At 41.3% G+C, this 12755-nt stretch overlaps 1 protein-coding gene and 1 long non-coding RNA gene across 3 annotated transcripts in view; one reads left to right on the forward strand and one right to left on the reverse strand.

Annotated features, from left to right (window-relative positions):
• NCBP1 (nuclear cap binding protein subunit 1) overlaps positions 1-12755 on the forward strand; it is a 37719-nt gene that overhangs the window by 24125 nt on the left and 839 nt on the right. For both annotated transcript variants that reach the window (XM_049626891.1, XM_049626899.1), the window contains 8 exons: positions 1588-1691; positions 3678-3800; positions 4973-5075; positions 5872-5965; positions 6242-6345; positions 8387-8501; positions 11435-11563; positions 12357-12470. In XM_049626891.1, the coding sequence (XP_049482848.1) occupies positions 1588-1691; positions 3678-3800; positions 4973-5075; positions 5872-5965; positions 6242-6345; positions 8387-8501; positions 11435-11563; positions 12357-12470 (886 nt within the window). The remainder of the gene's footprint in view (positions 1-1587; positions 1692-3677; positions 3801-4972; positions 5076-5871; positions 5966-6241; positions 6346-8386; positions 8502-11434; positions 11564-12356; positions 12471-12755) is intronic.
• LOC125920040 (uncharacterized) lies at positions 1797-11435 on the reverse strand. Its single transcript, XR_007456926.1, has 2 exons — positions 10651-11435; positions 1797-8687 (listed from the first exon to the last, which is right to left on the reverse strand). It is a non-coding gene; the product is annotated as an uncharacterized LOC125920040 (long non-coding RNA).

Below are 12755 nucleotides of genomic sequence, written 5' to 3' on the forward strand. Positions count from 1 at the left end.
ACAGTCCTATCCAGGACCACACAGGTAGCGTTTAGTTGTCATTCTCTTCACATTCTCCCCTTGACCAGTTGTTCGTTCTTGTTTTCCATGCCCTTGTCAGTTGTAAAGAAGTTAGGCCTTTCTTTCTTGAGTTCCCTGCACTGTCCCCCCCCTCCCCCCACCTCCTGTGTCTCCTGCCCACACTCAGGACCTGTGCTGTCGGTGCTTTTCGTCACGCGTCCCATCAGGAGGCACATGAATCTCTCCGCTGACATGTTAACCTTGACCACCTGGTCATGTCAGTGTCTCCCAGGCTTCTCCACCTGAAATTCACCGTTTTTCTCTTTGTAACTAATTAATAATCTGTGGGTGATAATCTGAGATTATACTCATATCCTCTTCTTCATCAAACCTCTCCTGACAACTGTTACTTTTGTCTGCCACCACTATGATGATTGCCCGGTAATGATTCTTTTTCCAGGTTTTTGCCCACATTTGTTAGTTGGCATTCTCCTGTAAGAAAGAGCTTGTCCTTTTTTGCCCATTTATTTATTCCTGTGTTTATATATTAGTAGAGACTAATAGATTTCTATTTCATTCAGTGAGTTCCAGTCTATTACTGTCATTATTTTGATGCCCAAATTGTCCCTGATTTGTTTATTGGGGGAGCCCCTTGTGGCCCCGGTGTCCTTTTTTTTCCTCTCATAATATCTCCCTCCATTCATTAAGCATTTCCTTATTTTTTTCATAAGATGTTCCAAGCTCATGTGTTTCCTTGCCCCTCCCCTGGAATCATCTATTTATTCACAGAGCCCAAGTTTTTAATAATGGAGTATGGTATTTAGGAACCAAGATTTGGACTCTTGATGTGCTAGTTACTATTGGGATGTCATTGATTCTGGATGGACAAAGGTAGTACATGCATTTATGCGCACACACATACATACATACCTTTTTATATCCACTTAGGTGTATGTATCTCTCCAATTCCAACTCAGCTCCTCACTTTTCTCTAGCCTTCCCTTTTGCCAGGATTTTTCTTTCAAGTGTATTTATTTGAAGGAGAGTGGGAGTGGGGCAGAGAGAGAGAATCCCAAGCACGGTCTGCCCTGTCAGCACCGAGCCTGTTGTGGGGCTCTAATCCATGAACCGTGAGATCATGACCTGAGCCGAAATCAAGAGTCAGTCACTTAACCGACTGAGCCACACAGGCGCCCCTGCCATGATTCTAAACACCCTTTCAGGCAATAGGAAACTTGGCTCCCATTAGCCTTGATATATATTTATTTGCTACAGTGTAACCACTCTCCTCATCATGGAGACTAGGTCCTCTGCCCCACTTTACCCCAGTACCACTCCGTATCCTTGGCCACCAGGCTTGTGGACCCACTGGCCCACCCCTCATTGCAAACCAGTAAATTTTGAAGAAAACCGGAGGTTTGTTATGCTGTCGTGACAAAAGCTTTAAGGACTTGTTTTCCCCTTTGGCTTCTTGGTTGTAAGCTGAGTCCAGGGTGTTGGAGATGGGACTTTCCTGGTAAGTTGGATGTTACCATAAATAATGGAACTAACGAACAGCATTTTCTGAGGCTCTCATTTGCATTGTAGGTTGTCTTACCACCAGCGTATATTAGATATTGTTCCTCCTACCTTCTCAGCTCTGTGCCCTGCAAACCCAACCTGCATTTACAAGTATGGAGATGAAAGTAGCAGTAAGTAATAAAGTAAATCCCGTTGTCTTTGAAAAGTACTAATGCCAGTATTTCTGAAATCCATTATTTAAGGTGGAGAAAGTAAACTTTTTCTTTTCTTGGGTTTTTGGTTTTTTTTGTTTGTTTGTCTGTTTGAAAGGTGATCTACAGTAGTCAGTATTTTGTTTGCCCTGTCATCCTTTGGAAGATTCATGACCTACTTAGTTATTACTTGTGAACTTTTTTCTTAATATTGCTTATAATGTTATATCCATGACCTTATTTTAAATATGCTGCTAAGTACAGCAAGTTGAATTTAAAGCCCAAACTTAATAAATGTCCTGGCGGTGGAGATTATTTGACTTGGTTGTCCTGTGGTACCAGTTCAGGTGTGGGAACATAGGTGCACACGGGATACATTCCGACCAGCAAGAGGCCTGTAGAAGGAAATTCTTAAATACGGTTTTCTTACTCTTTGGTCACCTCGTGTCTGAGATTATGCTATGAATCAGAGGGCCTAGAATTTGCTGTGCTGTGTTGTGCTTAACACGTAACAAAGGTAAGGCGTCGTACCTTGGTGGTCCCTGCAGAGAGTTAGGTGTGTAGTTGCTCCACGGGAGTCTTTCCAGACGGCGCTGCACGCGGCTCCTCCACGCACCTGCCACCCCACGTTGGGAAGCAGTTCTTTGCGTCTTGGAACTCCCTCCCCTCCCTCGCCTTCTGTGCGTGCCCTGGTTCTCCACTACACCTCACGCTACACCTGTTTTCCTTGAAGTAAACTCCGTTGGTCCCAATGCTAAGTACATTTTCTACGTTATTATGTCCCTTTGTCCTCGAGACATCTCTGAGAATCAAGTGTGTTTAGTAGACCAGTTTTACGGCGAGGAAATCTCTTCAGAGAGGTGAGGCCAGAGTGAGGTCGCATCCGAGGGGCAGAGCCCAGACTCACATCCAGGCTTACCGAGCAGCCTTGCTCTTACCACTGTGCTTCCCTGAAAGAGCGAAGTGTGAGGCGGTGTGGCACTCCTCTGGGTGCTGAGTTTTGAGCTCTGCCTCAGTCTGGCTCAGAGAAGCAGAAGGCACAGTCTTTGATCTCAAGAGTTCAGACTTTTGTTGAATATGGACTTTGCTTTTTTCCTATAGAAACAACTGAACCTAACAGTTAAGGCGCTCCTAACAGTTGTTCCTGCTTTTTTATCTGTCACTTCTCAGATGGACCCCTGCTCCAACCAGGCCACTTCTTTTTTATCTTTCCTGTGCTCATGGTTTTTGGTTTTGCCTTTCTATCTGGAAAGCCCTTTCTGTCTTTAATTCCTATACTCTCTCTAGGGTCCGGCAAGGCTCCTCTCCTATAAATACTGCCCTTTAGCAAGCCAGTTTTGTGTTGCTCTGGCTACTTCCTGTGTGACTATCTTGGTTCCCATGCTACAATGTAGACCCTTCAGTGACACGAGATTCTTTTTTTTTTTTTTTGTCTCCCACTTTTAGGGAAAAGCAAACAGCACCTGTGACCTGTTGTGATTGACTTCATTCATTCCAAGTGCTTAGTAACTCCTATGTCAGGATTGTCTTTTGATTTATTACCTCTTTGTCCACCTTACGTTAAAAGATTTCCAGTTGCTGTAGTGATGCCATACAGTATATATTAGCGCAAATAAGGACTCGACAGATAATAACCAACAGTAAACACATAGAGTCACAACATATGAGCATCTGGCTTCTGTAGACTCAAGTGTATGGCCTCAGCAGAAGAGAAAAGCAAAAAAAACCTATCACAAGTTGGCAACCTTCACCTGTTCAAACACAAACTTAGTCGTTACTGTCTCAGAGAAAATGAGGAGGAAGGGACATTGACCAAAATGAAATAAATACATTGAATCTCGGCTTTTCAGCTTACAAAAGCCTAGGGATTTGAGGACAAAAGACAGTTATGTAAATTTCTCAGCTATTTATTTATAAGAACAGTCTTAAAACTTGATCCTACCCTTTTCCCCATTCTGTGCTTAGATTCTCTTCCTGGACATTCAGTTGCCCTCTGTTTAGCTGTTGCCTTTAAAAGTAAAGCAACCAATGATGAAATCTTCAGCATTCTGAAAGATGTACCAAATCCTAACCAGGATGATGACGACGGTAAGGGACCACTTCTTCAATGGAACTATCTATAGGCCAGGTTAAAGCATAAATATAAAGCATTATGGCAGTTTGAGTTTCTCCTAAGTCTCAACGGATGCTTCTAAGCAGTAGCCTGTTCAGTGTGTCAGTTCAGTGTGCCGGCAACTTTCTTCCTTCTACAAAAGAGATCCTCATCTGCCTGTGACATAGCTTACATTCAGTATAAAAACTAACCACAAAGTTAAATATGCTGTTATCATTCATTTTTAAACATTCCCTGTTTTAACTTTAGAGAGGTTCCTGAGTGGAAGATTTGGTGAATTGTAATTGGATTTTTCACCTATTTAAGCTATTGTAATAATGATGTGTAACACCCACTGAGTATGTACTATGTAACTTCAACCAAAACCCCTAGGGTTTTTTCTGAGCAACAGTGGGAAAATAGGCAAGTAATTTATAAGTTCACCTGAATCAGTAAATGAACAAGGTAAAAAAAAAAAGATGAGAGGGACTTAGAACATATTAAAAGATATCTGAAACATACGGTAACTGAAACAATGTGATATTGGCACCAAAAGAGACAAATCAGGAAAACATGAAAAGTCTACTGGGACAGACAACTGGGTAACGTTTTGGAGGAAAATTTGTTAGATCTGTACATAAGGATATGTGCATAGTAATAAAAATAAAAACATGAATCGTCCTTGGGTTATTTATTACTAGGATTTTGTTTGGATTTTTCTGAGAAATTTGTATTATGATAGAAATTGTGTTTAGATAGCATATGTCAAAATGATGGTCCTAAATTTAGACGCTGTCAGATATCTTAAGACTTAGACTTACTAGTTAAGGGTTTGCTGAATCTTTTTATTAATATGTTATCTTGCCAGCACACAGAGCGATACGAACAAGGAAGTCCACGTGTTATGTGTAAAAGAAATGGATCATATAGAAGAATTAGGGAAATAATCCCCAGAAAGTAAGAATTAAGATCATGCTTAGTTTTATATTTTGAGTATTTAAGATCAGCAGTGGTCTTTTATTGTCTATTTGTCCTCAGAGACATGACACGAATGTCTGGCTTAATGTTTGGATGTGAGTATGCCGCCCATTTAGCATTCCAGGTGAGGGAACAAAGAATTGCTATGCTCAGCATTTTTCTAGCTGTCTTACTGTGGAATATTTTTCAGATGAAGGATTCAGCTTTAACCCACTGAAAATAGAGGTCTTTGTACAGACTCTGCTACACTTGGCAGCCAAATCATTCAGCCACTCCTTCAGTGCTCTTGCAAAGTAAGTGCAACAAGAAGACACGCTCTGTTTTAAGGGTTTGGAACTTCGGTGAATACCAGGGGTATAGAAATGTGTAGCTAAAGTTGTTGGACATGAAGATCTTAATAGCATTGGCATATAATTTAATAGAGCTCTGATTTGTAGTGGCTACAACCCTATTTGGCTCCTGTCAGTCTATGTGTACATTTTTTCATATGGCCCCTCGGAGAACCTAGTGAAAAACCTGGGTCCATAGGACAGTCATATATACAGTCAAGAAGCTCCCACCGTATCTAAGCATCTTCCTAAAGGAAGGGAAGTAGAAATGAGGGCCGACTACATTTTGGGGAGCCACCCAAAGGTTAGCATACAAAGACAGAGCTTTCTAATTCATCAGACAATCCAAAAGAAGTAAGAGCATATGTAGATACTCCTCCAGCAGAGCAAACTGGGCTCCTCTCCCCACCTTGGCTTCCAAGTATCTATGATTTGCAGGACCCCCACAGGAAGTGCAGTCAGGGTACTTCACCTGTTTGTGGACACCATTCCTTAGCCCTCACCTATTCTTAGATGCCCCGAAAATTGTAGTCCTCAGCTGACAGTGAATGGCATATTTGTAAATCTCTCAAGGTTGTGTGACAAATTTCATACAAACCACGAATTCCTAATCATACCTTTTGTATCCTTAATGATTAACATTGGGTTGTTTTGCATTTATGTGTTGCACTGTAAATTCAGTAACATTGAAAGGCTTTGAAAAACTTAAAATGCTTAATGAGTAAGTTTATCTGTGGTGTTTTTTCCCCACCGCGAAAAGGTTTCATGAAGTCTTCAAAACCCTAGCTGAGAGTGATGAAGGAAAGCTACATGTCCTACGAGTTATGTTTGAGGTCTGGAGGAACCATCCACAGGTAAAAACTATTTAATCAGACAAAGTTTTAAGTGTTGCCACTCAGTTTGTCTTTTTGCTCAATCTTTATTGGTGTTCTAGTTTTCTTACAGTAAGTACCAGAGCCAAACAGAGTGCAGAATGAATCTTAATTAAGACCTCCTGATGGTCAAATGGATCAGTTCCACAACCACTGAAAATGAATTTCACAGACCTCCTATTTTACTTTTGTAGCAGCGGGATTGTTGTGGCTTACATACAAGTGTGATTTACCCTGATGATTCTTTTCTCATTGTAGATGATTGCTGTGCTAGTAGATAAGATGATCCGTACACAAATTGTTGACTGTGCCGCAGTGGCAAATTGGATCTTCTCTTCAGAACTCTCTCGAGACTTTACTAGGTAAATGTGGATTATTTTATACAGTTTGTATTCTGTAAGAATCAGTTTATATTCAGTCTCATACATGAGCTCCAAGTTCTGATTGAAACATTGTTAATATACTGATGCTACCAGATTAGATAGAACTGGGACATGGCAGAGATTCCTGGACAATGTAAATCCACACAGCCAGGCAGTTTGCAGTGTCTCTGAAGGACGCTGATAAAGGATACAGACTATCGGGAGAGAAGATCAGGCCATGTGCCAGGATCTGAGCCGGACGGTGGGATGTGGGAAAGAGTTCCAGCTCAGCTGGGGACCTGGAACGCACACCAGCAACTGGAAGAAACCAGTCACAGTAGATGAAGCACATGGCAGTGAGGGGTTGAGGAGAGTCTGGTGGGCACCTGAGTGCCTGTGGGGAAGGACGGTATCTCACTTCAGTCAGAAAAAAACCTAGATTTAATCCACAAGATTTATTCTAGACCCATTTCCTATACAGGAAAGAGACTTCTCATTAAGTTTTGTTCTTACTCGTGAAGTTGAGTCCACAGGCTTCCTAACTGATCAGGAATAGCAGGAGTTGACACAACAGGAAACAAAGGAATCTTACAAGGATCTAAAAATCCATCACAGCACTTACCCTGTTCATCGTATCTGTTATTGCAGAGGACACAGGTCTAAAATGAACTGAATCCGTAGAGTGGAAGGGTATGATCTAAAGTTACCATATCAGCCAGACTGGCACTCGCAAATTAAGGCAAGAGACATCCTCAGATCTGTAAACTCTTCAGAAAATAGACCACCCAAATATTTGTTAACCATTATCCTGAGCGATTTACACTGCAACTCATTTAATCCTCACCCCCCACTACGGAGGGGGTTACGTTATCATTCTTAAGTACAAAATAGGAAAATGTTGCAGAGTGCTTAAGTATCTTGTCCACAGTCACTCAGCTAAGTGCAGAGTCAGAATTCAGACACAGGCATTCTTGAACCGATAAAGGGCTCAAAAGCACCCTCTGTTCTTGGACTCCAAGCTCAAGTATTTGTAACTCTGCAAAGCCTTCCAGACCACCCCTTCCAGAGTTGAAGTACTTTGCTGTTGTACCTTGTCTGCTAACATAAGACTTTGGAGTTTTATGAATCAGCTGTTTTATTATCTTCCACTGAAACTGTCATCATCCAAGGCAAGATTTATAGAGGCTATATCTTGGCATTAGGAAGAACTAATTTATAGACAGATGTAGTTAAGAAGCTACTTCAAAAAATAAACCTTTTATGCAATAAACATTTCAAAGCGCTTACAAGGTGATCCTAGTTGAGTAATTTACTGAGAAAGTAGCTGACCTATATTTATTTCATTCTTAAAAAGGCCCAGCAGTTGATAGCTAGTATGAACTAGTAAGTTTCTTAAATATTCCAAAGAATTGGCCGAATGTCTGCTAGTTAAGTAGTATAAGGCATGTGAAATGAGCCTTAGATTGGGCTTCTGTTTTGAGAAAATTCCAGTACCTGATGTTTAAATTTAGAAGAGAGAAAATAGATTTTTGTTCCTAATGTATACATTTTTTCCTGGTGTGCCATTTCATTTCAGTGTATGTACACATACCTTCTAGCGAGTCTAGTAGAGGATGGAAATAAAAGTGATAGGACCCACTACTGCCTCAGGAAGCTCACCTGAGTCTAACGGGTAGAGATAGGTGTTTGCACAATTTATAATACAAAAAAATTGGGGTACCTGTGTGTCTTAGCTGGTTGAGCGTCCGACTCCTGATGTTGGTTCAGGTTGTGATCTCATGGTTGTGAGATTGAGCCCTGTGTCAGGCTCTGCCAGGCTGTGAGCTGGGCATGGAGCCTGCTTGGGATTCTCCCTCTCTCCCCCTCCCCCACTCACAGGCTCACTCAATCTCTGAAAAAAAAAAGTATGTGTTCCTGGAGAAATAGGACTAATTCTGCCTAAAGAGTGGAATCACCTTCAAAATGAGTAGGTTATAAAAGCTGAGAGGTCTTTCTAGAAGCATGCTTTAACATACAGTAACCAAACTCTGTTACTTTTAAGATTGTTTGTTTGGGAAATCTTGCACTCCACAATTCGTAAGATGAACAAACATGTTCTGAAAATCCAGAAAGAGCTGGAAGAAGCAAAAGAAAAACTCGCAAGGCAACACAAACGGGTAAGTCTTATGTCAATTCATAGTGGTCCAAGAAAGTATACCAGAATCTCTTGAAAATCTTCAGTTCATTACCTTGATGGGAACTTACTTTTTCTGAGGCCAAATTATGCAGAACTTATGTGGAAGTGGAGGGAGAGGAAGGATCTGGGGGAGGTGTTGCTCTCCGCTCTTCTCCTGTTGGTGAGCCTGGAAGGAAGCACAAACCTTGCTTTTCTGTAGTTAGCCATCTGGATCTGCTTCATGATTGCCCTTCCCGAAAGGAAGGCAGAGAAGGAAAGAGGGCGCTTGTGTTTCCCTAAGACTTTCTGGTGCAAGAGGGGAGAGGGAGAAGCCGGTCTGTGTCTCACTTCCCCAGTCCTGTGGGGAGGGATGGGGCATTCCTTCCCAGGTTCACAGGGTACTTCTCATATTAATAAGTGGCTGCATTCCATGATTTTGCATAGTAGTACTAATATTCTTTGTGACCGTATTCTCCAATGTTGTTGTGTATTTACCAGAGTGGGTGGGAATAAATTTAATGACATCTATGAACCTGTAGCAGGTTCAAATGCTAGTCTCCATGTAGATCTGCATATATATGTGTCTGTTTGGTATATATACTCACAAACTTAAAATACTGCAAGGTAAATGGTGTCATCCCCATTTCATACATGTCTAAATTGAGGCTCAGAGAACTTAACTTGTTCAAGGTGACATGGTTAGTAAGTGACAGAGCCTGTCACACTCCAAGGACTTTCCCTTATGCCATACTGATCCCTAGATGTGTGGTGTCCAATAAAGTAACTGCTAGCCACATGTAACTGTTAATTAAAACTAAATACGTTTAAAATTCAGTTCTTTAGTCACACCAGCGCCATTTCAAGTGCTCAGTGTGGCTAGTGGCTACTGTGATGGGCAGCAGAGATTTAACATCTCCCTCATCATAGAAATAGGCAATAAACAGGCAATAAACAGTACTCTAGAACCTAGCCTTAGTGTGGTATTAGGAGAAAACTAACTTGTGCCCAGTTGCCTAGAACATAAGGCAGACCCCTTAATAGATGCTGTTACAGAGAAAAGCAGAAGTCTATAAAAACGGGGTTCTGGTAATTTCGCTTTAAGGGTGGAAGAGGCTGTCATAGATGAGGCCTTACCGACAGGGGGGTATCTAGAAGGAAATGGGCTTTCTAGATCTGGTGATGCCTACCTTCTTGCTAAAAGGACCACGAAGACATTGGTGTGTAATATACCTGGAGTCACTTTCTGGCTTAACCACTTCCTAGCTACGTGACACTGGGAAAGTCGTCTAACCACGAAGTTGGGGTGGGGGGGGGGCGGGCAGTGCAGAGGGACACCTCAGTGAATGCTCGATTCTGGCTGAGCTGGGAGGGAGTTGTTAAAGCTTAACAGAGGTATGTTGAGCCCATCATTGCCAGCAGAATCTTGAACAGTCTGCTTTGAATTATTACATGTAGTCAGAGCTGTTTTTGAATTATTGCCAGGGTGAGAAGGTTCTTGAGCTGCGTGCAGGCCTGCCCAGCTTTTCTGTAGGGCCGTTAGAGGAAAGCTGCCTCTCCGTTGTCACTGCTGAGGTGTCCTAGAGCCTTGTATTAGTGACTGGAAAGTACTGTTGGGTCTTTCCCTGGTCATCTACTTTGCTACTTAAATGAGCAGTAGCAGAGTTCTAAGAATATATTATCTATCCTCATTATTTGCAGGTTCTATTTTTGCAAGCTCACTTAAGATTTATTTGTAAGCTCAAAGTCAATACTCCTGGTGCTTTCCCATCATTTAGACATAGGCAGAGCATATGCATAGGCAGAAAAATTTGAGTTGCCCAGTGGGCTTGTTCCCAGATAAAGTCAAACAAGGCAATACTCTGCCTTCTTGTTTCATTTCTTATACTGTAAAAAAGCATCCTTTTCGTAATGTATTTACTGCCACGTTTGGGCTTTTGTTGGTAACTTTTACGGTTTAAAGTGGCCCTAAAGCATAAGGCTGAAATGCTGTCTAGTGTTCCTAAGTGCAAGAAGGCTGTGACATGTCTGACGGTAAAAACACATAAGTCAGTTGAGCTTCTTTTGGGCATGAACGACCATGCTCTTGGCCGTGAATTCAGTGTTCATAAATCAACAATATCATAATCCAGATAAAGGAACAGGAAATTCACCAGTATGTACGTGAGGCTGCTCCATCAAGGACCGAAGTAACCTCTGTAAGTGCTGTGGAAAAGCAGCTCAATTTGTGGATTCATAAGACAAGGATAGATTTAAAAAACGTAGTAGACAGCATTCTTGCGGGGCTGAAAGCCAAAGAAATTTAGTCATGTTACTCAGGGTCAAGAAGACGTTAAATCTTTCTCAGGCAGTGTTTGAATATAAAGAACTACTGTATATAATTATTTGTAAAACACATATATTAAATAAGCTATCTTTAGACAGAAACACACATAAGGTTACATGTTGATCAGTTGACAAAAATAAACCAAAGACTCCCTAAGAACCTAACCCTGTATTTCCCTGAGCAGTGGTTCAGTACTAATTCAGGATTCACAACAAATGTATCCACATAACTATGGTAAATAACAAGAATCTACTGTACATTTTCCACGGAGCTCAAAGCTGTTTTCTTTTTGAATGGAGGAAAAATGTAACCAACACTTCCTCCCTGAATGGTCTGTCTTGTAAAAGGTATAACTCACTTCTGCTTTATAGCAAATACTCTTACTGCTGTTATCAAGACAGGTGCCACCAAGTTTCCCTGGCCTAGGTAAGTGCCCACAGGACTTTTGGGTGTATGCATGTGCATCTGGGTGGTGGAGTACTTTCATTAGAGAATACAAGTCTTCAAGTGGCACTGGACCAGACACAGTAACATCCTTTCTCTTACTTAATGGGATCTAACATACTAGAATTCTAAGAGGCATTTTCCTTTTGTTCCTGTGCATCCTGTAGCGAAGTGACGATGACGACAGAAGCAGTGACAGGAAAGATGGGGCTCTAGAGGAGCAAATAGAAAGACTGCAGGAAAAAGTGGAATCTGCTCAGAGTGAACAGAAGAATCTCTTCCTCGTTATATTTCAGGTATCTTGGCTTGGGACACTGATAGGTAAAAATGCAGTATTATTTTTTAGGTTTGAAAAATGTTATCTTTAATCATAGTACACGTTTATTTATAAAAATTTAAATCACAAAAATTTGCAAAGGAAATAACCATGTGTACCTCCACAGTCTGTTTCGTTTATAGCATTCTTACATGACCATTGCTCCAGGCTTTAAAAACATTTTTTGAGGATCCTTTTGTGGAGTACCTCACTCCTATTTATTCCCAGTTGTTCATCATTTAGATTATTTTCCTTCCTGATGAACATTATTTATGTCCTTAGAAATGGGTGTGGAGAAAAGTTACTAGCATAAATAATCTAGATTTAAAAGTGTTCACAGGGGCGCCTGGGTGGCGCAGTCGGTTAAGCGTCCGACTTCAGCCAGGTCACGATCTCACGGTCCGTGAGTTCGAGCCCCACGTCAGGCTCTGGGCTGATGGCTCGGAGCCTGGAGCCTGCTTCCGATTCTGTGTCTCCCTCTCTCTCTGACCCTTCCCGGTTCATGCTCTGTCTCTCTCTGTCCCAAAAATAAATAAAAAAAATTAAAAAAAAATAAAAATAAAAAAAGTGTTCACATACTGAAAAAAGGATATACTAACATTATCACTTATCTGCCTATTTCTAGAATTTATTGACTTAACAAAAGTTAGCAATACCACAAAAACCGAGTGGAACAAGCAATGCCTTTTGAGGTCTTTTGGTCAAAAATGTGATTGTTTGAGGTATAAGAATTCTCCCTCTAACACTGCTTTAACTTTATACCCCCTCTCCAGCGTTTTATCATGATCTTGACCGAGCACTTAGTACGATGTGAAACCGATGGGACCAGCATATTAACACCATGGTATAAGAACTGTATAGAGAGGCTCCAGCAGATCTTCTTACAGGTTTGTGGGAAACCCTGATTAGATAACGAACATCACTATTCTCAGCCACAAGGGCTTTCCATGTTAAAAAATGGTCAGATTTGTTGGGAAGTTTCGTAATAGTCTGTAAGGCCCTTTTAATGTCTGTTTGCTCCTGTTGCTCATCAGAATATTCAGAGTGAAATTGGTTCTATATGCAGTTCAGACTCCTAACTGCCATTCTTTAGTCCGGTAGGGATCTCCGTGTATGTAAGTCAGACAGGCACACATAGAAGAGATTATTTCATGACACTTTCTTCCCACATA

This window comes from Panthera uncia, chromosome D4, assembly GCF_023721935.1.
Source record: "Panthera uncia isolate 11264 chromosome D4, Puncia_PCG_1.0, whole genome shotgun sequence".
Classification (NCBI taxonomy): domain Eukaryota; kingdom Metazoa; phylum Chordata; class Mammalia; order Carnivora; family Felidae; genus Panthera; species Panthera uncia.